This window comes from Vombatus ursinus, unplaced genomic scaffold, assembly GCF_900497805.2.
Source record: "Vombatus ursinus unplaced genomic scaffold, bare-nosed wombat genome assembly UNPS02010284.1, whole genome shotgun sequence".
Taxonomy (NCBI): domain Eukaryota; kingdom Metazoa; phylum Chordata; class Mammalia; order Diprotodontia; family Vombatidae; genus Vombatus; species Vombatus ursinus.
In genome coordinates this window covers 18278158-18305859 of record NW_020950062.1, presented here as the reverse complement: position 1 = coordinate 18305859, position 27702 = coordinate 18278158, and the positions used below count along the sequence as shown (strand labels likewise).

At 38.0% G+C, this 27702-nt stretch overlaps 1 protein-coding gene across 5 annotated transcripts in view; it reads right to left on the bottom strand.

Moving 5' to 3' along the window:
* The window catches only part of SYBU (syntabulin), a 102202-nt gene extending 75425 nt beyond the window's left edge, over positions 1 to 26777 (bottom strand). Inside the window, exons 1-3 of one of the 5 annotated variants that reach the window (XM_027854036.1) lie at positions 26702 to 26777; positions 22360 to 22442; positions 20449 to 20653 (exon numbers count right to left, since the gene is read on the bottom strand). In XM_027854036.1, the coding sequence (XP_027709837.1) occupies positions 20449 to 20653; positions 22360 to 22383 (229 nt within the window). In that variant the 5' untranslated portion in view covers positions 22384 to 22442; positions 26702 to 26777. Of the gene's footprint in view, positions 1 to 20448; positions 21059 to 22359; positions 22542 to 22785; positions 22892 to 26701 lie in introns of those variants that run through there. The other 4 variants (XM_027854037.1, XM_027854035.1, XM_027854038.1 and 1 more) reach the window with 4 other exon arrangements.
* Between the last annotated feature and the right edge of the window lie 925 nt (positions 26778 to 27702).

Sequence of the window (27702 nt, the reverse complement as noted above, 5' to 3'; positions counted from 1 at the left end):
ATTAACAGTGGGTCCTGTTTCCTGAAGTCAGTTTTATGATGTGAAGCACTATTCTTCTACCCTATGTAGCTGTTTAATAATATGATATTATACTTCCAAAAATTGTTTCACATTTCTCCAGAAACCTAGGTATACCTATAAATAAAATTCACATGCCAAACCTAAGAGTTCAACTGGTTTTCCATCAGATCATGTTAAGGATGGAAACAAGATAATAACAACAGAATTCACTCTCAATTCTCCATAGTACATGGGGGATTGAGGAAAAAGGCTTTTTTCCCCCCCATTGGCCAGATAATCTTAAAACACTCAGTTATGGCTAGATGTTGAATACTTGGTTAAGAAAAAATAATGGGACTGAACATTCAAAACCATTTTAGCAAAAGCATAACTTGGCATGTATTTACATGTGCAAAAACCATGCTTCATTTGAAGTTCACTGTTTCTCATTTATGTCAGCTGAGCTGTTGTTGGAACATTCGGTGCAGACTGCATGAGGACCATACTCATACTACCCCAGATATATGCACTCTGGAGGCTAACGATGGCTGCCATTCACTGGGAAAAGAAAAAGACCCAGCAGCCAAACAAAAAGGTTAATCTGATCCATGGGGTTCCTTTCCAATTCATAGAGCATACCACTAAAAACCTCCTAAAATGTCTTGGCTAGTTGCTTAACAAAACAGGAAGCTGCAACCATTTTGAAACTCCAAAATCTAAAACCATCAAAAGAAGTCTTTGAGGAAATTGTAAATATTTTGGAGGAAGAAAAAGAAAACTTTCAGCAATTTCATTTCCAGCCCTTTCTTTAGTCATTCATACCCCTGTCAACATCTGTAGTTATGAAATTCTAATACCTTTGGATTCTAGCACATTACTGGAAAAATTCTCAGCTTGTCTTCCCACCCAGATGGATCATCTATTTTTTCTTTTTCTTTTTTTTTGGTGAGGCAATCGGGGTTAAATAAGTTGTACATGGTCATACAGCTAGTAGTTGTCAAGTGTCCGAGGTCACATTCCAACTAAGGTCCTCCTGGCTCCAAGGCTGGAGCTCTATTCACTGTGCCACCTAGCTGCCCTTATTTTTTCAATAATGAAAAGTCACAAACTGATAATCATAGTAGAAAGTGTAGTGGATCTAGGGACAGAGGACTTGGCTTTGAATCCTAGCTTTGCTACATACTACCTGTGTGTCCTTGGACACTTAATCTCTAGGTTGCAGTGCCATCAAATGCAAAATGAGGGTGTTGATCCTGGTGGCCTCTAAGGTCATTTCCTGCTCTAACTAAGTCTTTGGTCGTCTGAAAAGACTCTATAAAAGTCATCATTATAGAATTATGAAAGCAATGGGCAAAAATGAAGTATAGAGACTTAATTCTCGTTATTTTAAATACATATTTCTCTCTTAAGCTGTGTCTACACCAGTGATGTTTAACTGAACAATTATTTGGTGGATGCCTGTCTTGTTCCTTGAAGAAGAAATAATCATCTGCATACATTCTTGTACTTCCTGAATCATATTCAGGGGTTTCTATGCTTGGTTTAAAGTCATCAAGCTAAGATTCAGTGAAAAATGGTGAGTAAGGTTAGATAAGTCTCCAGGTCCTCATTTGCCTTAGTTCTTCCTCTGGAAAATATACATAGCACCACAGGAACTAGGGCAGGAAGGACCTTAGGGAACATAGTCCAAACTCCTCATTTAACAGAAATTAACTTATGGTCCAGAAAGTGAAAGTGACTTTCCTTAGGTCATGCAGACAGTAAGCAACAGAGCTGGGTTTTGAACTGAGGTCTTCTGACCCAAGTTCAGTACTATTTCCATTGTCCTTGATACTTATCACAGGGTGATATCCCATATGGGTACACTGCTTCCTTTTTCCTCAAACTCCAAATGTGGAGAAGGTGAGGATAGAATCAAGATAAGAGGTGAAAAAGAGTAAGAAAACAACAGAATGTGAATCACATGATCAATGGCCTGACGTGAGTTGGGTTCCAATCCTAACTCCACCATTTATGAGCTGTATTAACTTAAGCAAGTCAGTTATAATCTCTCAGCCTCAGTTTACTCATTTGTAAAGTGAGGGTAAGAACACTGATACTACTTCCCCATCATGGGATTGTTTTGAGAATCAATGGCATAATTTGTGATTTTATAAAATTCAATTTAATTTTTTTTCAATTAGCAAAAATCAACTTTCTGTCCCTCCCACCTCCCCTTCCTATTGGGAGAAAAAAGGGAAAATGCAACACTTATAATAAATTTGGGTAATATACATAGTCAGGCAAAACAAATTCCCACATTGACCATTTCCAAAAATTATATTACAATATATGTAAAACACCTTGTAACTGTAAATCCCTGAAAATGTATGTGTATGTAAATATATATGTATATATATATATATATAAATAACACATATATACTATTGCTTTTATTAATGTTATATCAAAACTTTGGTTATTTACAGGAAATAGTACTACATCAACATGAAAACACAACTTGAAATTTTGTTCCTTTGAAAAAAACATAAATATGTAGAAAAAATTATCAAAGTCCAATAATTTTCTTAGAGCACACAGCTCCATCTTTTTAAACTAATATGAAAACTGATAATCATCTTTAACAACCATGAAACAAATGAGAAAATATCCTTCTCCCACTAAAAAAAAAGGAGAGTTTTTAATTGTACCATTGCTTATAGTGCCAGTCACTAAAAGAGAAGGGAGTGCTCTGTAGAAGGGAAAGATTAAGTAAGGAGATTCTGCCATTAAAGACCAGTGCCAAAAGCCACAAGTAAAACATTAAGCTAAAACAAATAGCCTCACTCTTATTGTACTGATTAGTTGTCCTTCTTTTAAGCCAATTCAGTATTTCCTTATTTTCAATTCTATAAGTTAAGAAAAAAGGGAAGACCTACTATGTGTAAGGCATTGTGTTAACTTTGGGATACAATTTTGAAGGAAAGCAGGATTCTGAGACACATCAAAGAGGAGGGAATAAATTCCAGACATGGGGGAAGGCTTGGGTGATCATATGATCCAGGAGTTAGAATGTCAAATACAGGTAATAGCTAGTAGTGCAGTTTGGCTGGAATGAAAAGGAATAGTACAAAACACTCCCAAGGGGGAGAAATACAAAATGAAATTGTAAAGGTAATTGGGAGCCAGATTGAAGAGAGCTAGAAATTCAGCATGAATTTGCATTTTTGTCCTATGGGCAACATGGAGTGCTGGTTTTTGAGCAGGGGAGTGATGTGGTCAGTCTTGTGCCTCAGGAAGATGATTTTTCACAGCCAAGTGGAGGAAGAATTGGATAGAGGAGAGGTGGAACCGGGAGATGAATTAGAAGGCTATTATAAAAGTCCGGGTTAGACATCATAAGGGCCTGCTAGAGTGGTGACTCCATGAACGGATACAAAGAGATGTATGAGAGATCTTCTGGTCATAGAATAAATCAGACGTTGGTGCCTGATTAGATATGACAAGTGAAAGAAAGAAAAGAACTAAAGATTATTCTGAGATTATAAAACTGGATTAATGGAATAATGGTATATTGCTCAACAGGAATAGGGAACTTTAGAGGAAGGACAGGCTTTGAAGGGAAGATATTTTGGACATGTTGAATATGAGATGGTTATAGGACATCCAAGAGGAGGTGGTCGATTAGACAGTTGGTCACATGAGGCTGGAGTTCAAGAGAGATTAGGGCTATTGTACATATTTATGAGTCATCTGTACAGTGAAAATACTTGAACCTAAGAGAGCCGAAGGAGAGAGTGTAAAGGAGGGAAGAGAAGGGTAGAGAATGAGACAGGAGAGGGCCCAGAATAGAGCCTTTAGAGACACCCAGGACTGGGAGCAGGAGGTAGAAAATGATACAGCAAAGGAGGCTGAGCACTGGGCAGCTAGGAAGAAAACTAGGAGAGAGCTGTGTCACAGGAGCCCAGGGAGGACAGCATATCTAGGAGCGAAGGACTAGTTATTGTTATCAAAACCTACAGAAAAGTCGGTCATGGGATTTAGTAGCAAGATCCTAGGTTAACTTGGAGAGAAGAGCTTCCATTAAGTAGTGAAGTCAGAAGTCAGATTGCAACAGCTTGAGGAATGGGTGTTGAAGAAGTGGAGCCAGTGAGTTCAGGCGAGTCTTTTTATGAGTTTGACAATAAAAAATGAAAATGAGAGAGAAGAACGAGGAATAATCCACAGAGCAAACTCCCAGAGGAGAGCAGAAGAGGATGAGATTAAGAACATAGGAAGAGAAATTGACCTTGAGAAGCCCCCCCCCCCCCCCCGGGGCAGCTAGGTGGCTCAGTGGATAGAGTACTGGCCCTCAGGAAGACCTGAGTTCAAATCTGGCCTCAGCCCAAACACTTAACACTTATTAGCTGTGTGACCTTGGGCAAGTCACTTAACCCCAATTGCCTTAAAAAAAAAAGCCCTCCCCCCATTTTTCAAAGATTTTCACTACAAAGAAGATGAAAATGGGCAAAGACAGTGGATTTCTAAAGTATGGAGTAGAGGAGAGGAGGGAGATTGTTTCCTTTTTCTCAGTCAAATAGATGGCAAGGACATCTATGGAAAGAGGTATGAGGAAACACTGAGGACTTAGGTAGAGAAAAAGACTTTTGGAATAGCTACTGAAGAGTGAAGGATAGTCAGTAAAGGAAAAATGAGGGGTTTTGTTTGTTTTTGTCATTTTAGGGTCCACCTAAGATTGGATGATGTAAATTTGTGGTATGGTTGTATCATTTCCTCCAGTGGTGTTTGGTAGCTCACAGGCATGAATGGAGAAGGCAGGTGATCAGGGTTATGTGGGATTGAGACTTGGCTGTGTATTGATAGTATTAGAAAAAGGACAATATATAATTGACTTGCTAACTGTTAAGGGACTAAGATCAAGACTTTTATAGCAGGGGAGTAAGGATAGACTAAGGAGAATGGGGAAGGGTAGAAGATTTGGTGGTTTTGTTAGGACAAAGAAATTAGGAGAAGTTAGGAGCAAGCAAGGGTTAGGTTAGAAGTGCAACATAGAGACATATGGAATGACTAGCAATTATCAGAGAAGGGAAGAACTTCATTATTTAAAATACTAAAGCTGGTATATAGGGGATGCCTGAGGTTGACCATCCTTGTATGTATCTGAGAGGCAGAGTAAAGTTGTAGGTCATGAGAACTGAGGAGTTTAATAAACTGTGAGGACAGTGTGTTTGAGGGGACATCACTGTATACTCTGAGTCCCTGAGCATGATAGCAGGACTGAGTTGGAGAGAAAGATTCTGAGCCAGGGACTGAACTTCATGAAAAAGCAGGTAGAATGACCTGCAGCCTGGTAGATCATGGAACAAAGATAAAGACTGAATGAAATAAAAAAGATTGAGAGAACCTATGAAGAGAGGAAAGGTTGCTGACTGATGGTTGCCAAGAAAGGATCAGGAAGTGGCAATGATGAAGAAGAACAAAAGTCTACTATGCCTCTTGAACCAGTGTTTTAGAAGATGTGAGAAAAAGCCCAACCAGCAATGGAGAGGGTATCTAGAGAAGCACTATCTTCTGAAGAAAGCTAGGTTTTCATGAGTGGAAGGTACAAAGAATGTGAAAAGAGGTCAAGGGTAAAGGGTAGCTTATTAAATGAATGGGGACTCCGGAGGGCACCATGGAAAGGGTAACCAGAAAAGAAAAGGAACTGAGGAAAAACAACTCTGTAATGTTCAATCTCTCTTTATCTATTAGTCCCTTTCCTGCCACATATAAACATGCCCAGATCTTCTCCCATACTTTACTTGATCTTACTGTGTCCTTAATTTATTATCCTATGTCTCTTTAGATTCAGCTGCCCTCTCACTCTGGAATTTCTCTCAGCACATGGGGCTTTTTAACCCTGCAATATCCTTGCATCATGCTGGCCCTGTCCTCTCACTGGTGAATTCTTCCACTTTGGACACTAGCGCAGGCTGGCCATGCTTCATTCCCTTTCCAGCTATGCTTCTGACTCTTAAGGGATTCGCCCTTCCCCATAAGCAGTTCTACCTTTTTTCACTCCCCTCCTCCAAGTGCCTTTTATATGTTGCCTTCCTCTCTCAGAATGCAAGTTCCTTGAGGGCAAAGACTGCCATTCTTTTTGCTTGTTTTAATTTCCTCAGCACTTTAGTACCTGGTACATAGTAAGTACCGAACAAATGCTGTTCTCTTTTATCCCTTTCATAGCACAACTCCTAGAAAAAAAAAGCTGTCTGTATTGTTGCTTTTACTCCCACATCAGCCACTCACTTCTCAGCCCCTTGTCCTCACTACTCAATTAATCTTCTCTTTCCAAAGTCAACAATGATCTCCTTATTGAAAAATCAAATGTACTTTTCTTCAGTTCTCTTTTGACCTCTCTGAACTATTTGACACTGTTGATAATCCTCTCCTTCTGCATACTCTGTCCTCCATGGGTTTCCATGACACTGATCACTCGTGGTTCTTTTACCTGTCTGACTGATCCCTTTCAGTCTCTTCTGAAGGATCACCATCCATGTGTCAACCCCATTCATAAGCATACTCAAGGGCTCCGTACTGTACCCTTTCCTCTCCTATTTCTATATTACACCCTCTCCCATGGATTCATTTATCACGGTTGTGTAGATGACTCCAGAGTCTACATAGAAAGCTTTCAAATCCCTCCTGAGATTTAGTCCTACATCTCCAACTGCCTACTGGACATCTCTACCTGGATATCTCATAGGCATCTCAAATTCAAAATGCCCAGAGATAAAATCACCTTTCGCTCCTCCTAACTTCCCTATTTCTGTCAAAAGCATCACTATTCTTCCAATCACTGAGGTTTGGAATCTAGGACTCATTCTTTAATCTCAATCACCCCTCCCCCATAATCAATCATTTGCTAAGTGTTGTTGATTCCTGTTTCTTAACATCTCTTGGATCTGTCTCTTTTCTACCCACACTATAATTATCCTACTTCAGCCTGTCATCTCCTCTTAACTGGCTTGATAAATTGAAATAGCTTCCTAATTATTCTTGAAATCAGTCTCTCTCTTCTTTCATTTATCCTCCAAGTAGCCACCAAATTGATATTCTTAAGGCACAGATCTGACCATGTCACTCTCTTACTTAAGAAGCTTCAGTAGCTCCCTTTTGCTTTTAAGATAAAATACACTTCTTCTTCTTCTGGCACTTAGAAATCTTCACAATCTGGTTCTGGCTTGTATCTTTAGACTGATTGCTCATGACCAAGCTGGCCTACTTGCTATCCTCACATGCCATTCAATTTCTTTGCACAAGCTGTCCTCCATGCCTAGAATGCTTTCCCTCCTCTCTTTCATCTCTTGAAACTCCTAATTCCTTCTTCCTCAAGGCCCAGCTTAAGGACCACCTCCTTCATGAGGCTTTTCCTTATTCTCCAAGCTGTTAGTTACCATATGTCCCTCAAAAAATTTAATTTTGTATATATCCTGTATTTATTTATCTGTGGAATGTGGTATCCTCCACAATAAATTTGTAAGCCTCTTGAGTGAAGGGATTATCTGTTTTACATCTGTATCTGATCTCTTTACAGAGTAGACACGCATATGAACTAGTTCGGCTGTTTACAGACCATAGGAAACATCAGCTATGATAATGTACCTTCTGATATGGTTACTTCTTACTTTAACCACCTTCACTGTCTTTCTGATATGGATCTAAGATCACTATCAGTTGCAGAGAAGGTTATATGAGTATACTCCTTATGGGGATGAAATCTTAGACCAGGAGGAAAAAAAAGACTTTAATTAAAATCACTCTCGTCTGTCTGTTGGCACATTCCCACAAATATTCTGCATACACATGCTACTTGTTTTAACATTTCTTGTTTATTTATAACCTTTTTGGTCTGAGAGTTATTTCTAATGACTGTGGTATCTAAACACACACACACACACACAATAGATGCTTGGCAACAGTGTATAGATACCATTATCTAAAAAATAGTACAAAAGCCTTAGCAAAACCAATTCTTTGCCCACCCCCCCTTCCAAATAAGTTGCCATTCTTTTAATTACAGTAGAATCCTGCCATGTAGCTCACTTTTAGCTGCTTAGCTCAATTCTAACATTACATCTAGATGTAATCTACAATCCAGTGTTCAGCTTCCTCAACTGGACAAAAGGAAAAAAAACATACTGAGAATACTTTTGGTGGGTATGTGCCCAGCAAATTTTTGTAGGCATCATCATGTCATGGCAGGTCACCAATTAGGCTTTAATTTCCTTTAATTGGCCTTCCCTTCAGGGTGCTGGCACAAGCAGAAGGAAAAAAAATTCTTTCCTGCTATTAAACACACAATATAAAAATCAAAATACTCCCTGAGATCATGCCACATAAAGCCTTTGATTAGACAGACCTCACAGAATCTCACCTGCTTTATATTCTCTCTATATTTTTGGTGCCTTTTAAAAAGCATCCACTATTGCCAGAATACTAAGATCTTTCATTTGTACCATGCTTTATGTGCTGACAGAGTGCCTTCACATGCATTATCTCATTTGTTCCTCATGTAAATAACATGAGGTATGTGAGGCAGGCATTATTATCCTATTTTCAGAAGAGGAAACTGAGGGTCAGAGAGTTTAAGTGACTGGCTCGGGTCATACAGCTATTTAGTGGCAGAGCCAGTATTAGAACCTGGTCCTCAAACGCCTAACCTAGTGATCTTAGGGGCAGCTGGGTGGCGCAGTGGATGGAATGTCAGGCCTGTAGTCAGAAAGACCTATCTCCTTGAGTTCAAATTTGTCCTCAGAGACTAATTAGCTGTGTGACCCTGGGCAAGTCACTTAACCCTATTTGCCTCAGTTTCCTCATCTGTAAAATGATCTAGAGAAGGAAATGGCAAACTACTGCAGTATCTTTGCTATGAAAACCCCAAATGGGGTCAAGAAGAACTTGACACAACAACAACAACAATGATCTTACACCTGTATACGGCACTGTCAGGAATGGAAACGTACTTGTCATTTTAACTCTTTTGCCATTAAGGTCCTGAAAGTAAAGCACATTAATCTGTGAAAGGGAAGAATTTACTAATATATCCTAAATATTCTGTCACAAAAAAACCAAATTCCATTGTAAGAGATTTGTTTCACCTGCCATGTTTACAAAGCACCTCCAAGGAGAACTGGCTAATACCCAACAATCTATATGCCTCATTGTTCTAAGGAGTAATTATTCTCCATAGTAAGGAAAGAGGCATGCACAGCATGCTGTAAATTGTATCAGATGAATGATGATATGTATCCTCCAAATGCAAACAGTTCATCAGCTTCCATAATTTGTAGCTGTCCTAAAGACAAAGGGCAATAAAGAAATTTAAACAACAGAAAATGTCCCTTAATAAATGAGGGCCAGAGCCCCATATACTATCGGTTATAAAGTCAACTAAAATATAATGTCATTAGTTCTTACGGATATCTTAAATGCAGGAAGAAGACAGAAGAAAGAGTAAAAAGACTTTATTCAGAAAAATTGGAATTTTAAAAGCATGAATACATTTAAAAAATCCCTGTAAAACCACTTACTATTAAAGCAGTTGGTCCTCTTTTTATTAATCATTGAGAGTCTTTGGTCCCCAAAGGATTTATTTGTCACGTACTAAGTGCTCATAATGCATTAGGTGCTATGTGCACATTTTCTGAGTAGGACAACAAAGGCCTCCAAATCAACACAAATTTAAATGTCTCCTTCTGAGCAGATAATCATTATTTCTGCACTGCTGTTAGTATCTCAGTAATTGCCTGCAGAGTAGACATTGTAAAGAACAAAATCATTTCAAGATGGAATGAGGCCAAAGTGCAAAAGACACCAAATAAATTAATGGAATGAACAAGAATGAGGGAAATTCTGGGAAGATGACTGAGTAGGTCAGAAAATTCCAAGCTCTCCACATTTCCTCTACAAGCAAGATAAAACAGAGCCTTAGGGTGAATGTAGAGTGGCAAAAATAAACAGGAGTTGGGGCAAAGCAGTGGCACAACTGGAGAAGACCCAAGGAAAGACCCAGGGGACAGAGGTTCGGCCTGAGCGAAGTGCAAATACCACCTGAAACAACAAACAGCAAGTTGGGAGCAGCCGGGTAGAGGTAGCCTCAGCTTCAGCCACAGGAATTCTCACTGCACAGAGAGTGTGTGTTGGGGGGTCAGACATCTGAGCAGGGGGAAGACTAAAGGACCTTCTGGCTGCTGAGGGATGCCAGGCCCAGCTGTGCTGCCAAGACATGGTCCCAGGCTGTGGCTGAAGAAGCACGCGCTTGGTGAGTATAGAAGCAGTAGGGCGGGGATGCTACTGGATGTGGGCACTTATAAGAAAGCAGGGTTTCTGGTTTCAATTCCAGGCCAGAGGGGCAAACTGAAGTTTACAGCGACTGGAGGGTCCTCAGGGAGCAAGAGCATTTCCAGCATAGAGTGCTGGGGGGCCCTTGCTGTAGTTTGGAAGGGGAAAGGAGTGCTGAGGTTCAGGCCTGGACGAAGCTCAGAAAATAACAGCAAAAAGGACCTGAGGCCAGACACATCATCCCCCCCACACCCCAGAATTAGAGATGATTATAATAACAAGCTTCTAAAAAGAAAAAAAAATAAAAATGAGTAAGCAAAGGAGAAAGAACCCTACCACAGTCAGCTACTGTGGGGAGAGAGAAAACCTGGGTTCTTTTTCAGAGGAAGATACTGAAGCAAAAAAAAAAAAAATCTCTCCTACTCCAAAGAATAATGTCAAATGGTCATGTTCCCAAAAAAGTTCTTGGAAGAACTTAAAAAGGACTTTAAGAATCAAATAAGAGAGATTGAGGCAAAATTAGAAAAAATAAGAAGAATCCAAGAAAACCAAGAAAATTATGAAAAGAAAGTCAACCAACTGGAAAAAGAGATCCAGAATCTTAAGGAAGAAAAAAAAAACTCCTTGAAAACTAGAATTGGGCAAGAGGAAGCTAATGACATTATAAGATACCAAGAAATAATAAAGCAAAATAAGAATGAAAAAATAGAAGAGAATGTGAAACATCTCATAAGAAAAATAATTGATCTGAAGAACAGATCCAAAAGAGAAAATACAAGAATTGTTGTACTACCTGAAAGATATGATTTTAAAAAAGGAATCTTGATATAATGTTACAAGAAATAATTAAAGAAAATTGCTCTGAAGTTTTAGAATAAGAAGGGGACGTAGAAATAGAAAAAAAAATCCACCTATCACCACCTGAAAGAGATCCCAGAATGAAAACCTACAGGAATATCATAGCCAAATTTCAAAACCCCCAGGTGAAGGAGAAAATATTACGAGCAACAAGAAAAAAAAAATTCAAGTACTGTGGAGCCATAATTAGAATTACACAAGATCTAGCAGCTGCTAAACTAAAAGGCCATAGGTCTTGGAACACTATATATTGAAGAGCAAAAGAACTGGGGTTGCAGCCAAAAGTAACTTACCCAACAAAGTCAAATATAATCCTGAATGAAAAAAAATAGACGTTCAATGAATTAACAGACTTGCAGGTTTTTGTTGCAAAAAGATCAGAGCTTAATGAAAAATTTGACTTATAAGATCCAGGAGAAATACAAAGTAAATATCAAAGATCAATTACAAGGGATTCAATAAGGTCAAAGTATTTACTTTTTATATGTGGAAATGTTACCCATATTCTTAAGACTGTCATTAGTAATTGGGTGGTTTGAAAGAAAAGATTGGGGATGAACTGAGTGTGACGTAATGATTCTAAAAAGCAAAATTGTGTAGGAAAAAGGTAAAAAGAGCAATTATCTCATACAAATGAGGTGTGAGAGGAAGAACTGATACAGAGGAATCAGGTGGGCATGGAGGACTGGTAGTACTGGAACCCCCCTCCTCTCATCAGATCTGAGTTAAAGAGGAAACAACATATACATATAGAAGGGTGTAAAAGTCTTCTAAATTTATAAAGAAATATAAGAGTGAGGGAACAGGATGGGAGGGGTGGTTAGAAGGGTGTGTAGATTAAGATTTAGGAGGATGGGGTGAGAAGAAAAAGGAGGGACCCTTAGAGCAGTGAGTAGAACAAGGAAAAAGAGGTTTAGGGGAGAGGATAAGGGAGAGATTCTTTAAAAGGGTGTGGAATAGGGAGGTAGTGGTTAGAAATAAACTAGAGGAGGGATGGGGTAAAAAGAGAGGCTGAGAAGCTGATAGTGAGGAAAAATAAGATGAAGGAAAATACACAAATAGTAATTATACCTTTGAATGTGAATGGGATGAATTCACTCATAAAATGGAAACAGATAGCACAATAGATTAAAAATCAGAATCCAACAATATGCTGCTTACAAGAAACACATTTAAAAATGAGAGATACCTGCAGAGTTAAAATAAAGGGTTGGAGTAGAATGTATTATGCCTCAGCTGATGCAAAAAAAAGCAGGGGTATCAATCATGATATTAAAGTCAAAACTAAAATAGATTTAATTAAAAGAGATAAATGGGGAAACTACATTATGATAAAAGGTACCATAGATAATGAAGTAATATCAATATTAAACTTATATGCACCAAATACCATAGCATCTAAATTTTTAAAAGAAAGGCTAAATGAATTACAGGTGGAAATAGGTAGTAGTACTATAATAGGGGGGGACTTCAATCTTCCCCTCTAAGAACTAGACATCTAACAAAATAATAAATAAGAAAGAAGTTAAGGAAGTGAATAGAATTTTAGATAAGCTAGATATGATAGCTGGATGGAATTTTAGATAAGCTAGATATCTAGCTAGATAGAATTGAATGGAAATAGAAAGGAATTAACCTTTTTCTCAGTGGTACATGGTACCTCAACAAAGATTGATCATATATTAGGGCACAAAAATTTTTATATCAAATAGCAGAAAAGCAGAAATATTAAATGCTTCCTTTACAGACCACAATGCAATAAAAATTATATTTAATAAGGGACCATGGAAACATAGAAAAAAGGAAAGACTTCAGCAAGCTAATCTTAAAGAATGTATGAATTAAAGAACAAATTACAGAAACAATCAGAAATTTCATTAAAGAAAATTACAATAATTAAATAATTTATCAAAACCTATAGGATAGAGCAAAAGCAATAATCAGAGGAAAATGTATATCTTTAAGTGCTTATATCAATAAAAATGAGATAGAGCAAACCAATGAACTGGATATGCAATTAAAAAAAACTAGAAAAAGAACAAATTAAAAATTCCCAATTAAACACTAACTTGGAAATCCTAAAAATTAAAGGTGAAATTAATAAAGTTGAGTGGAAGAAAATCATTGAACTAATAAATAAAACTAGGAGTTGGTATTATGAAAAAATCAATAAAATAGACAAACCATAGGTTATTATGATTAAAAAAGAGAGAGAAGAAAATCAGATTACTAGTATCAGAAATGAAAAGGCTGAATACACCACTAACAAAAATGAAATCAAAGCAATTATAAGGAATTATTTTGCTCAATTATACGTCAATAAATTTAACAACTTAAGTGAAATGGAAAAGTATTTACAAAAATACAAACTGCCTAGATTAGCAGAAAGGGAAACAGAATATCTAACGAGGCCTATTTTTAAAAAAAGATATTGAACAGGCCATAAATGAGCTTCCTAAGGGAAAAAAAAAACACCAGGACCAGACGGATTTACAAGTGAATTCTATCAAATATTTAAAGACCAACTAATTCCAATATTAAATAAATTATTTGGAATAATAGGCAAAGAAGGGGTCCTATCAAACTCCTTTTATGAAACAAACACAATACTGATACCTAAACTATGAAAAGTAAAAAAAAAAAACTATAAACGAATTTTGTTAATGAATATGGATACAAAGATCCTAAATAAAATACTAGCTAAAAGATTACAACAATATATTACAAAGATTATACATTATGATCAAGTGAGATTTATACCAAGAATGCAGAGGTGGTTTAACATAAAGAAAACTATTAGCATAATTTATTACATCAATAATAAAAAGTAACAAAAATCATATGATTATATCAATAGATGCAGAAAAAGCATTTGATAAAGTTCAACATTCATTTCTATTAAAAACACTTGAAAGTATAGGCATAAATGGACTTTTCCTTAAATTGATAAGAAACATTTACTTAAAACCATTAGCAGGTATTATTTATAATTGGGATAAGTTAGAAGCCTTCCCAGTAGGATCAAGTGTGAAACAAAGATGTCCACTGCCACCAATATTATTCAGTATTGTACTGGAGGGGCAGGTAAGTGGCACAGTGGATAGAGCACTGGCCCTGGATTCAGGAGGACCTGAGTTCAAATTCAGCCTCAGACACATAACACTTACTGGTTGTGTGACCCTGGACAAGTCACTTAACCTCATTGCCTAACCTAAAAACAAAGCAAATATATGCAAATAGTAATTATACCTTTGAATGTGAATGGGATGAATTCACTCACTTATATGCACCAAATACCATAGCGCACACACACACACACACACACACACACACACACACACACATATATATGTATATGTATATAGTACTGGAAATCCTAACAATAGCAATATGAGAAGAAAAAGAAATAGAGGGAATCAGAATAGGGAATGAGGTAACAAAACTATCTCTTTTTGCAGCTGATATGATGATATATTTGGAAAATCCTAACGACTCAACTAAAAAGTTAGTTGAAATAATAATTTCAGCAAAGTGGCAGGATATAAAGCAAACTGACATGCAGCATCAGCATTCCTATATATCACCAAAAGAATCCTGCAGGAAGAGATAGCCAGAGATATCCCATTTAAAACACTTCTAGACATTATAAAATATCTAGGAATACAACTAAAAAAACAAACCCAGGATCTATATGAACAAAACCATAACAAAATATGTACACAAATAAAATCAGATTTAAGTAAATGGAGAAATATCAATTGTTTGTGGGTAGGTAGGGCCAATATGATAAAAATCACAATTTTACCAAAATTAATCTACATATTCAATGCCATCCCAATTAAATGATCAAAAATCTATTTTATGGAGCTAGAAAAAATAATAACAAAATTCATTTGGAAGAAAAAAAAGGTCAAGAATCTCAAAGGAACTAGTGGGGAAAAATGTAAAGGAAGGAGGTTTATCATTTCAGATGTTAAACTATATTACAAAATTATCTGGTACGGGCTAAGAAATAGTAAGGTAGATCAGTGGACGGAGTAGACATATAATCTATAGCAACAAATGAATATAGTAACCCAGTGTTTGACAAGTGTAAAGACTCAAGTTTTTGGGATAAGAATTTGTTATTTGCAAAAAATGTTGGAAAAGCTGGAAAGCAGTCTGGAAGAAATTGGGCATAGACAAATATCTTACATCATTTACTAAAATAAGGTAAAAATGGATACATAACCTAGATATAAAGGGAGGTATTCCAAAAAACTTTGAAGAACATGGAACATATTACCTATCAAACTTAGGGATAGGTGAGATAAAATTGTGAGATGTCAAATAGATAATCTTGATTACATTAAATCAAAAAGTTTTTGTACAAATAAAACGAAAGTAGCCAAAATCAGAAGGAAAGCAAAAAACTGGGAAACAATTTTATAGATAGTTCCTCAGCTAAAACAGGTCTCATATCTCAAATATATAAAGAACTTTGTCAAAGAACACGAGTCATTCCCCAATTGATAGTCAAAGAATATGAACAATTTTCTGATGAAGAAATCAAAACAATTCATAGTCATATGAAAAAATGCTTTCAATCATTATTGATTAGAGAAATGCAAATTAAAACAACCTTGAGATATCATGTTATACCTACCAGATTGGCTAAAATGATAGAAGGGGAGAGTGACAAGTTTTGGAGGGGATGTGGAAAAACTGGAACCTTAATTCATTGTTGGTGGATCTGTAAGCTGATCCCACCATTTTGGAGAGAGTTTTGGAAGTATGCCCAAAGAGTTATTAAACTGACTATACCCTTTGACCCAGCAATACCACTATTAGGTCTGTTTTCCAAGATGATTAGGGAAATTGTAAAAGAAACTATATGTTCTAAAATATCGATAGCAGTTCTCTTTGTGGTGGCAAAGAAATGGAAATTGTGGGCATGCCTGTCAATTGGGGAATGGCAAAACAAATTGTGGTATATATTCGTGATGGAATATTACTCTGCTCTAACAAATGAGGAGCTCAATGATTTTAGAAAAGCTTGGAGAGACCTCCATGAAATAATAGTGAAATGAGCAGAACCAAGAGAACATTATATATAGTAACAGCAATATTGTTTTAAAAACAACTTTGAAGGGGCAGCTAGGTTGCGCAGTGGGCAGAGCTCTGGCCTTGGAGTCAGAAGGAGCTGAGTTCAAATGTGGTCTCAGACACTTAACACTTACTAGCTATGTGACCCTGGGCAAGTCACTTAACCCCAATTGCCTTGCCAAAAAAAAAAAAACCCAAAATTTTGAGCAACCAAGTCATTATATTATAAATATCTAAATTAACTACAAAGATCTTATTGAATACAGAAAAAGAACTGACATATATACATACACATATACACATATATACACATATGTACATATATGTATGTGCGTATGTATATACATATATGTATATACACACATACAGATTTATTTCTAATGGTAGGCATCTCAAAGTTTGGGGTGGGGGGAAGGGAAAAAAAGAAAGTTACATGATAACTTTGTTATAGATTTAAAAGGAAAAGCAAATTATATATAATGACCCTGTAATTTCAGGTGCAATCCTCTATTTTTCTATCCCACTTTGTTATAGAAATGCTTGTTTTATTTCTTAAGTTCAGAATAAAATAAATAATTTTTTTAAAAGAAAGATTGAACAAGGACTTCCTTGGTACATTGAAAGCCTTTTAAAAGAAAACTCTTTGGGAATGCACACAAATTGAGCTTAGAAATAGCTTAGAAAATGGTTTAGGAAAAAAAAATAGAGCTGAGAATGATAGGGAGCTCAGAAAAGAAGATAACAAGACAACCTTTTTCGAGCCTGAAGAAGGCAATGGGGAAAGAAGAAAAATGTAGTAAGGAGTGGGTAGCACAGAAAAAACAAAGAAATCAACATAGTATAGGATATATTGATAAAGCTGAAAAAACAACAACAAAAAACCTCTTTGGGGCATGTACTATCTTTGACAGTGACTATCTTTGACACGAATATAAGAAAGCATCCCACAGGCTACTTTTTCTGGAACCCTTATTATTATTATTATTATTATTAAGCAATATTATTATTGTTATTATTAAGCAATATTATTTCTGTAGGTAAACATTTAGGAATGGTACCTTCTGCTGTGTGGAAGTTCACTGTGAGCTCAGTACCCATACACAAGCACATGCTTACATACTCTTAGTCTCACTACCAAAGTGGGCATTAGAAGTAAAAACAAAACAAAACAAAACAAAAATATGACCAAGAGATATTTAGTAGTCAACTGTGTTGCTAGAAGTGGACCCTGTAGCTTACTTCCAAATCAGAGGGCCTAAAACAGAGGAGAAACTGGATAGAAAAACTGCTCTGTCATCCTTCAAAAGAGCCCTTAATATAGCTACGCACTTTTTTTTTCCCATTGGTTAATACAATAATGTGCAAATTTGAAAAGTCAGTGTGGAATGTTCATGCTGTATCATAAAAAGTAAATTCAATTATGGGGCAATGTGACTTGTAAATTATAATGTTGGTATTTCATAAGAAGTGACTACTAAACTCATTTTTTTATGTACCATGGTTTCTGACTGAACTATCATGATCATGTGCTTTTCTATCTTTTCTATATTGAGGTAGAAGGAATTTTTTTAAAGCTATTGTTTTTCCCTTTGCTGTGGATATATTTTATATTCTCTACTTCACTGCCTACAGCTCCTCACTGAACTCAACTCATTTACTTCCTATGTACCATCTGACCTCCTTAAGCATTATTAACAATGCCCCAGTATGTTATGCTCCTGTCAGTTTTAGTAAGAAAAGCACTGGAAGCCTTCTTGGGTCATATGAGAAGTGGGCACACACAAGGAGAACAAGAAAAATGTGTAAGACTCAAACCTTGGGGAATCAATGTGAGAGATCCAGACAAAGTGGGGCCTGGAGATGGGAAGTAATTCTGTTGGGAGACATTAGGCAAATCTGATAAAGATGGCAGAGGCAAGACTAAAGATGGAGAAGTGGGTTTGTCAAGGCTAATAATTATAAGCTCTTGTCACTCCAATCTCAGCTAGTTAATAGCAGGAGGATCAATTTCTCCTTTTGGCTTCCCCGTGCAACATTCTAATGTTAGTGGAAGAAAAATCCCTAGGGAGTGAGTGGTAATTCTGGAGATCAGTCTTGAGTACAGCGATTCATGAATGATATTCACCATTTTATGGATTTGCCCCTTTTTTTTAAATTTCGAAAATGTAGCTGACTTTTCAAGCTGAAGGTAGGCCTGAAGTCTAGCCTAGTGGAATTGACTTATTTAGAGTACATATCATGAATAAATTTAGAATTTCTCTCCAAAGATTTAGTCATATAAACAAAGTCATAGAAAAGGAGGGCTCATCTTGCAAATTTGGAGCAACGATTCTAGAGTTCTTTTACATACAGTCAGCACGCTGAGGACCCAAAACACAGTTAAAGTAAACACTAACATTCTACAAATAGTACCCAGGCCCCCAGGAAACTTGTTTTCCCCTTCCCACTGTGGGAACATCATGTCAATTGAGCAGTAGGTTTTCCTTTTGATCTCAATTCAGACATATTCAAGTAAGAAAAGCAATCTTCAGAAAGTAAATATTTTTAGAATGAAGCAGAGAATCTGAAGATGTTCAATTAACATACCTTAAATAACTAGGAAAAGAAAACATTTTTTTATGAAGAACAGAAAGAGATTTCAGATGATTCTGTGTTATCAATTGAACGCTATACCAGCAAAATCTCCCACTCAGACTTCTTTTAAATTATTTTCATTCTATTAATAGAGGAGGATATATTTGAAAGAGGAACACACTAAAAGATCAGGATAGACAAAGATAACTTGCTGCATGAGACAGAACACTGAACTTGCCTCAACCCTATTCTAGCTCTCTAACACTGGGCAAGTCTAAAGCTCTCTGAGTCTTAGTTACTTTATCTGTAAATTGAGGGGCTTGGATTAGATGGCCACTAAAGTTTGTTCAAGCTCTAAATCTATGATATTATTATTTTATGAGCAGTAAAATAGTGATAAATAATATTACCTACCCCTTAGGATGGCTGTGAGGATCACATGAGATCATTTCTATAAAGCATTTTGCAAATCTAAATGAATGCTGGATATTATTGTCAATGGAATAGAATTTTGCATTCTCCTCTGGATCTCTCCCACTGCTTGGTTTGTCTCTTTCCTATACATTTATTATGCTCTAATTTGTATGATAGTTGTTTTACTTATCTCCTTTACTTATTTTAAGCTTCTGTTGGACAGAGACTAGGTCTCATTCATTCTTATGATTTCAAACACTAGCACGGTGCTTTGAATGTATAGCAGGTGCTTAATAAATGCTTCTTTGAAGTGGTTTTTGAATCCAGTGAAATGGATTAAGGCTGTGCACTTGGTATATAGTACTGATTCACATGACTTCTCAGTAGAGGCCTATCTTTTCAATTCAGTTTCCCCTAAATAAATCCTAATGAATGAATTACAAGGAAACATTCCTCTTAAATCACAGAGATAGATCATCTAGAAGTCACTCCTTAGATTTTTACAAAATATAGTGTTTCTCTAAAAAGATATCATAGTCTTTAGAGTACTTCTTGGGTAGAAATCAAATCTTGGAATCACAGACTCAGCACTGGAAGGGACCTCAGCGGTCACCTATACTAACTTGTTCATATTACAAATGAGGGAATGAGGCCCAGAGAGAGTGACTTGCCTAAGATCATACAGGCTATAAATCAAAGAACCAAGATTTGAAAACAGGGTCTCTGTTCAAATCCAACATTCTTTCCCCTGTATCATTCTCTATTCAACAATGATTATTCAGGCACCTATGATAAAATAACTTCAAGTTGCTTTCAAAATGATAAAAATCACTTTCTTCATCAGATTTAACACTAATACATGTCATAATGTCTCCTTCCAGAATCTTGACCTAAATAAACATGGATTTCTTGATTAAGGGTTTTCCTCAATTTTTGGAGCACACAAAATTATAGGGATTTCTAGCTAACATCATTCCTAGGCATAGCTGAGGGAAACTCCTCCAAAGCATTTATCCAAGTATTTATAGAAGAAACAATAAAATAACTCTAAAGTTCCAAAGTATGTTGTTATGGACAGAAATTCACATTAAAGCAAAAGCAGAATTCTAGTAAGAAAAGGAATTGATATCTTAAGCCAATTCATAGCCCATTCAGTCTGTATTTACTGTATACATATTTGCTTTAGTAGGGTGTGAGTGAAAGTCATATGGGTACCTGAGCAGAAGCTGTTGCTGCTAATGGTCCTTGCTGAACGCCCAGAGCTGCTGGGATTGAATTCTCTGCTCTCCTCCTCAGAGAAGGGAGATTCGGATGCTGGAGATACTTTCTGCTGCTGCTGGGGCATGTGAGGCCGAAGGATCAAACGAGGAATTCGGCTTCGGGAAATCTCCTTCTCATGATGCTGCCCTCTGTGTACCTTCTCAAAATTGGACATAAAAATGAAAACAAAAGGAAGACAGTTTCCCCCCACAGAGCTCTTGTCCTTTTTGAGAAGTGGCATTTCTGAATAAGGAATCATCTGAAGAATATAATTATTCCTTCTTATATTAGTTATTCAAGAAAAGCATCAGCTTTTACTTACTCCAGCAGCCATCCCTACTAACTGTTCATATGGAATGATTCCATTGTTACATCTTGCTAAGAAGGCCATTCTACTTTATGCCCTCCTCCTCTTCCCATTCTGGCATTTTATATGAAATTCAAGCTTTTCCCTCTTCCTAGACTTTTTACACTGATTTATCATTTCAGTTTCGTCTAATTTTGCTTGCCTTGCTTTAGCTGTGTCATCTGCTTTCTCCCTTCTCAATTTTCTCTCCACATATTTTCCCAAACTACACCCCCCACTTGCCTCCCTCACCTGATCTATAATGCAGCATTATCTTTCAAATCCCCCTTCTTCTGGCTAGCCTTTCAATTATTCATTAATATCCTAGTACTCAAGGCTCTGGGCCAAGATGAAAACAAAACAAAACAAAAATCCAATACCCAGGGAGATTACTTTAGCTTTTCATCTCAGGTTTTAGGATTATTTTCTTCATATTATGCTCATGAGAAGTGAATTTCTCCTCTGCTTTCTTTATAGGATCAAATACATAGCTACAGATGATTCAAATACATTAATTATAAAAGCTGAGTTTCTTCACAAATACCCTAAACAAGACCATAACTAGACTGGGACATTTGGGAGCACTGTCCCCATTTGGGTTTGCCTAGGCACCAGCTGGATTCTCCCTCAGTTACTTATGAGGTAGCCCATTTTCATGTGTTCATATTTTTGGAGTCTCATTTGTACAAAATTCCTGCAACCATTTCTTGCTCTATAATCCTATAAAGATTTTTTTTAAGGGAAAACTACTGATTTCCTTTAACCATTCCACTGAAAGGCAAAAAAAAAAAAAATCAGATTAGGAAATCAACAGCATTTCACAACATGACCTCCTGCTTATTTCCAACATGGGCTAACTAGGGTCAATGCCAAGATAAATAAGGGGCAGCCTTGGAAGCTTTACACAAAGTCGGAATTCAAAGGAAAGTCCCAGGCCTCAATAAGCTCCTGATCCCTCCTACAAATGCCATCCCATACTGTGCCAAAGCACCCACTCCTGAGACTCTCTATAGTCTCTGGATCAGTGCTTCAAATTAGCTTGACAGTCAGTGTTTTTGCATTCTGCAGGATGCCTAGCTCACTCAATAAATGTGAAATGTCAATAATGTTCTAAATCCTTATTCCCCAGCAATTTGATTTTTTTTTATTCACTACAGAAAGATATTCCTACAAACCATTACAATGGGTATCTACCGGCTTCGAAAATCCCTGTTTTTGGGCCACCAATAAATCTTTCTCAATGACTGTAAGACTTTTCTGATGTCAAGCCCCAAATCTTTTCTCATCCTACCTGGCCTCACCTCCTTAAATTTCATCACCTGAAAAAACCACTCTCTTCATTCCGCCTTAACCTGTATTACTCACCGGCTCTCACCTTCCTTATCCGCCCCTTCCCCAAACTCCGCCCCTTACTCTGCAGGGCCTCACCTGGGCCCCAGCCCACCTGCCCTGCCAGGAGGCCCCAGGCTTAGTGCCTACTCCCCGCCGCCCGGAGCCCGCCTCTCTCGGATGTCTCTTACCTTGGTCTCCCGGAGGGGCCCCATCCCGCCGCTGCCACTGACTGGCCTGGCTCCTTATATCTCTGTCGCCAAGGAGGAGACACCTGAGGACATCAGAGAAGAGGAGACGCCACGCTGAGACGGGCAAGGGGCGCGGGGTACAGCGGCTGCGGCTGCGGCTGCGGCAGATATGACTCCGCGGCGGATGCCCGCCGCTCTTCTGGCTCACCCTGCGAGTGATCGAGAGTCCAGCCCGCTCCCACCCCCGCCAGCCCGCCCCGGCTCGGACACGTGGTGCCTCCACTGCCACTGCTGAGGCCGCCACCGTCACCCACCGTAGGCACCGCGGCTCCTCCCGAGCCACAGCTGCAGCTGCCGTCACCGCGGCCGCCTAGGGACCAGGACCCAGCAGCGCCCGCCCAGGGCAGCGTGCAGCCTCTTCCCCACCTTGGGAGGGAGCTCGGCGCTCCTCGGGAAAGCGGCTTCCAGAGCTAGGGAACTTTTTCGGCTCCTCCGCCTAGCGCAGCTGCCAGACTGGGGGACTTGGCACCACCAGGCTACCAGGGCTGCATCTCTCCCTCTGGAGTCGGTGTCGAATTTAAGATGGGAGGTGTGATGGAGAGGAATAGCTCTTAAGAAGAGGTGTTATTCTCACTCGCTCCCGTCTCTCAGTACTTCTTTTGGGGGGAGAGGGAGAAAGATGGGTGAGAGTAGGAGAGGCAGATAAATGCTGCAGCAACACTTCTAGTTGCAACGTAGAGAGACTAAATTTCTCAGTTCTCTCTCCCTCCACACTGTACTCTGCCTCCTCTGCCCCTTCCCCTTTCTCTTCCCTCCCCTCTTCTATCTTTTACCCAGTCTCGTCCCTCTTCTCTCCTTTTTTCTTACTCCCCCGCCCCCTACTTTTACTGTTTATCCACTTTGGATGATCTCTTCATCCAAGAGAGGTGCAGGAATCTTTCTCCTTGTCCAAAGCCTGGTCCCACCCAAATCTATGCCGCAAGCTTGACAACATCTCAGTTCTCCTATCCCCACGAATCCCTTTTGAACCAAGTGGCTCTTGGTTCCTTGGCATTGTCTCCTGAAAAAGTGCTAGTAGTTTCTAAGGATGAGAAAACAGGGCTGATGAAGGGGCAGGTTAGGTGGCTTTTTCCACTCAACTCTTCAGCTCCACATCACCCGGGGCAAGGCCCAGGTGTTCTCTTCTACATCAATATAAACTGTCAAACTGTAGTCCAGGCGCTTTGGTTTAAACATTTATTTTTAAAACGTGGTAAAGTAGAGGTAAGGTTAAAAAGTTGTAATTTTCCTTTCCAAGCTGATGCCTTGAGGTCAGCTAAATGAACAACAAGAGAGGTATGAAATACTGAATGAGGTCCTGGAGACCATTTAATGGTTTGGTTGTGGTGGAATTTTGTTAATAACGAATTTTTTTCCAGACATGACAGTGGAACGAGGTGTGTGTGTGTGTGTGTGTGTGTGTAGCTAGGTGTGTGCAGGTGAGAGGTGTCAAATGTATCACTCTTACCAAACTCCTGAATTATAATAATAATTATTTTTTATGGATGGGCTTGGTTATACTTGTTTTGGTGTATGGTTTGGGAGTTTCAGGTGACTTTAGTGAGTGATAGATGGTGGACAGAGACATGCTATCTGGTCTTTAACTTCTTTCCTGCTGTCCATGGAAGCATTGCATTCTTTCTGTGTTTTCCAGGAATAATTATGTTTCTTCCCAATTTCAATTCTGAGAGTAATCATCTAGGATGTTAGATTTGTTGTGGGAGAAACAGATAGAGAAAAGGGAGAGGAGCTAATGAAAAAGAACTGCCCTGTCCAATCTCTTCCTACTAACTCTCAACAATGTGTCTCTACTGTCCCATTTATTTGGGTTTCCTGATGCAAGCATGGTTAAGGAGAAGCAGAATGGATTTTGACAATAGGAACAAGGATTTAGAGCTGGAAAGGATTTTAGAGATTTTCTATCCAATCTCCTTATTTTATGGAATAGGAAACTGAGGCCCTGAGAAGTAGAAACTTGTACAAGGTCACACAAATATAGACAGAGCTTGGATTCAAACCCAGGTCTTCTAATTCCAAATTAGCACCTTTTCCGCCGTAGATTTAAAATCTTGGTTCTGTCACACATACATGTATACCTGAGTGACCTTGGGCAAGTTACTTTTGTGACCTCATTGCTCACCTGTAAAAAGAGGGCATTGGATTAGATAATCTCTAAATTATTTTTGAAATCTAAATCTATGACTTGAATGTGGTCTGGGATTTTTGTTATTGGTATAATATATACTTGATATAACAATGCTATCTTAGAAAATGATTTAAGAAAAGTGGTGGCCCATCATGAATCCTATAATTCAGTATTTCAAAAAATGAAAACCTGTAGACATTTTTTTACTACAATTTCATCATCAATGCAGATAACAACTCATCTCTAACTTGTAGTCCTAGATAGTTCCTAGACTGCTGTAAAGGCATAACTAGAAGCTTCCTGACTCTAAGGTAAGAAACAGCTAAGTGGCACAGTGAATAGAATGCTCAACTTGAAGGTAAGAAGATCTGAGTTCAAATCCATCCTCAGAAACTTACTAACTCTGTGACTTTGGGCAAATCATTTAACTTCTATGTCAGTTTTCTCCACTGCAAAATAGGGATAATAATAACACCTATCTCCCAAGGTCACTGTGAGGATAAAATAGTTTTTGTAAAGTGCTTAGCACAGTTCCTGGCACATAATAAACACTTAATAAATTCTGATTTCCTTCCTTCCAAAACTGACTCTATCTACTATATATACAACAGTGTCCCTCCCAAGCCTGGAGCTAATTACTATATATTTGGGAAGAGTCCAAGATGGAGTTTGTGAGCACAGTGACATAAACATGTTTGAGGAATAGCAAACTTAGCATCTGACGTTGGGAGTTGCTAGGGAACTGGAGTTAAAAAATAACAACAATAGTAATGGGATATTAGATTTAGGGTTGTAAGGGACCTTAGAGGTCATCTACATACAGTGATTTGCCCAAGGTCATGCCGACAGGATTCAAATCCAAATTGTCAGACCCTAGAGATAGTGTTCTTTCCACTTAATCAGAATATTCTCAGTTTATATATCTGTGAAATGGAGAGAATGGTGTCAGGGCAGAGAATAGAATAGACTAAATGATCTCTAAGGTCCCTCCCAATTCTAATAATCAATGAGAGAGATACTACAATTATTTTGACTATTTGGAGAGTTTTAAAACAAACTGCAAAAGGAAATATGAAATTTCCCCAGAGGTTAAATAAAGTAAGTCCCCAAAATGTAAAAAAGTCCAAGAAGGAAGAAGACTACTGGTATGGTAAAGCACACATGCTTAATTTCCATTTTGAAAATGAATCAAATATGCCTTTCTATTTGGCGATGGGGCGTGTGTGCCTAGCAAATAACATGTGTTCAGTGGAAGCTTTTACTGCAGAAGTGCAGGCATCAGAGAGGCTTTGCAGCAGCGGGCTTGTCACCATAGCAACCCTGCCAAGGAAAAGGGACATGATTCAGTAGTCAGAGGCTTCTTAGTGCTCTAGTTTGGGAACCTATCTTTTCCTAAAATGCAAATTGGACAAATGATAATAGCTTTTTGGTCTTTATAATCATTCAAGTATTCCTTATGTCACTAGATAAAATGTTAACAATTATTAGAACTATAACCATAAAAAAGTATATAATCCAATATCAAACATTAGATTCATCTTTTCCATGTCTTTAAGAGTCTTGCCTAGAATCTTTCTGACTGCAATGGCTGTTTTTACAGTACAGGTTATAATTTTAAGAATTATATTTAAGCCAGAGTAATTTCTCATTTTAGGAAATACAAAAGATCAGCTGCTGCAGAAGAATAGCTCCCTTAAATTTTGCCAAATTTAGCCAAAAAATAGCTAAAACCAAATCCTGGGAAGGTTTAGGGGATATAGAATCTTGGGACTTAGATGTGACAAATACAATGCAGCTCCAGGTCCAGGATCATCTGTCGATTTGCATTTATAGATAGCAGTCAGTCTGTCAGTCAATCAATTTTAATATCACATCGCTTATATGTATGTACATAGCACTTTTTCATATTCAGTATTTTATTTGAGCCTTGCAATACCTCTGAGAGGTACAGTTTGAAGGCATCTTGAAGCCAATTGAGTAAGGAAAGGCTGTTATTGATAAAATACCCCCAGAACCCTGACTTTCTAGAAGAAAGAATGTAAAATGTACAGCAAAACGAATATAAGACCTGCGCATTATAAAACTTAAATGTATCCTTGCTCTTCCTCCTTCCTCCCGGCCCCACCCAAGCACAAGTATTTCCCCATCAAATCTTACCTGCTTGTGCTGGAGTCTCTTCCTGGAGTCTCTCAGCCCTGATGAAACACTGGCTCTGTGTGTGTGTGTGTGTGTGTGAGAGTGTGTGTGTGTATGTATGTACTGTCTCCGTATTTAACCTCCTGTTGGCACAGCAGCACAGATCAGCTGACAGGGTTTACATCATCGACATGAAAAGTATTGCAATCTAAGCCATGCCAGGTTTTTTTTTCTTTGTAGTAGATCGCATTTTTTTTTTCTATTTTCTGACCAGGCTCTTCATAAGTGTTCATCTTTTGCCAGTCATTGCAACAAATATATATTAATCACCAACTCTTTGCAGAGTTTTAAGGATGATAGTGGTTGTGGTAAAAAGTTTAGATAAGATACATTCTCTATTCCTTTGGAGCTACAGCTAGAAATAGCTATAGTAGCTATTACAAAAGACAATATATAAATGTATGAGAGGTGCAAACAGGCAGAGATACAAGAGGGGATTGAAGCTACTAAGACTGAGAGGATAAGGAAGGACTCTTGGAAGAGATGGCACTGTATTTGAATTGGGCTTTAAAGGGGGCATAGATATTCAACTAGTGGAGGGGGGAGGGATAGAGAACTTTTTAGACTATATAGACTATCTCAAATAAAGGAGAAAAAGTGCATGAGAGGAGAGCACAAAGTTTTATGTGGCTGGAGCACAGAATATATGGAAGGGGGAAGAATGAGATAAAACTGGAAAGTAAACTGTGCCATGGAGTGGCAGGATGAATTAGTAGAAAGGGCATTTTAAAAGACATGTTCTTGGGAATCAGAGAACTGGGGTTTTAATTCAAGTTCTGCTCTTTACTGCCTTGGGCAAATCACTTAACCTCCCTGTGTCTCGGTTTCTTCATGTGTTAAAAGAGGGACAGCAGGGTACAGTGGAAAAAGCATGGGCTTTGGAGTCAGAGATCCTAGCTCTGTCAGAGGGCTAGGTTCATACAAGTGTGTAGGCTATTTTTCAGGTCCTTAATGGGAGAAAT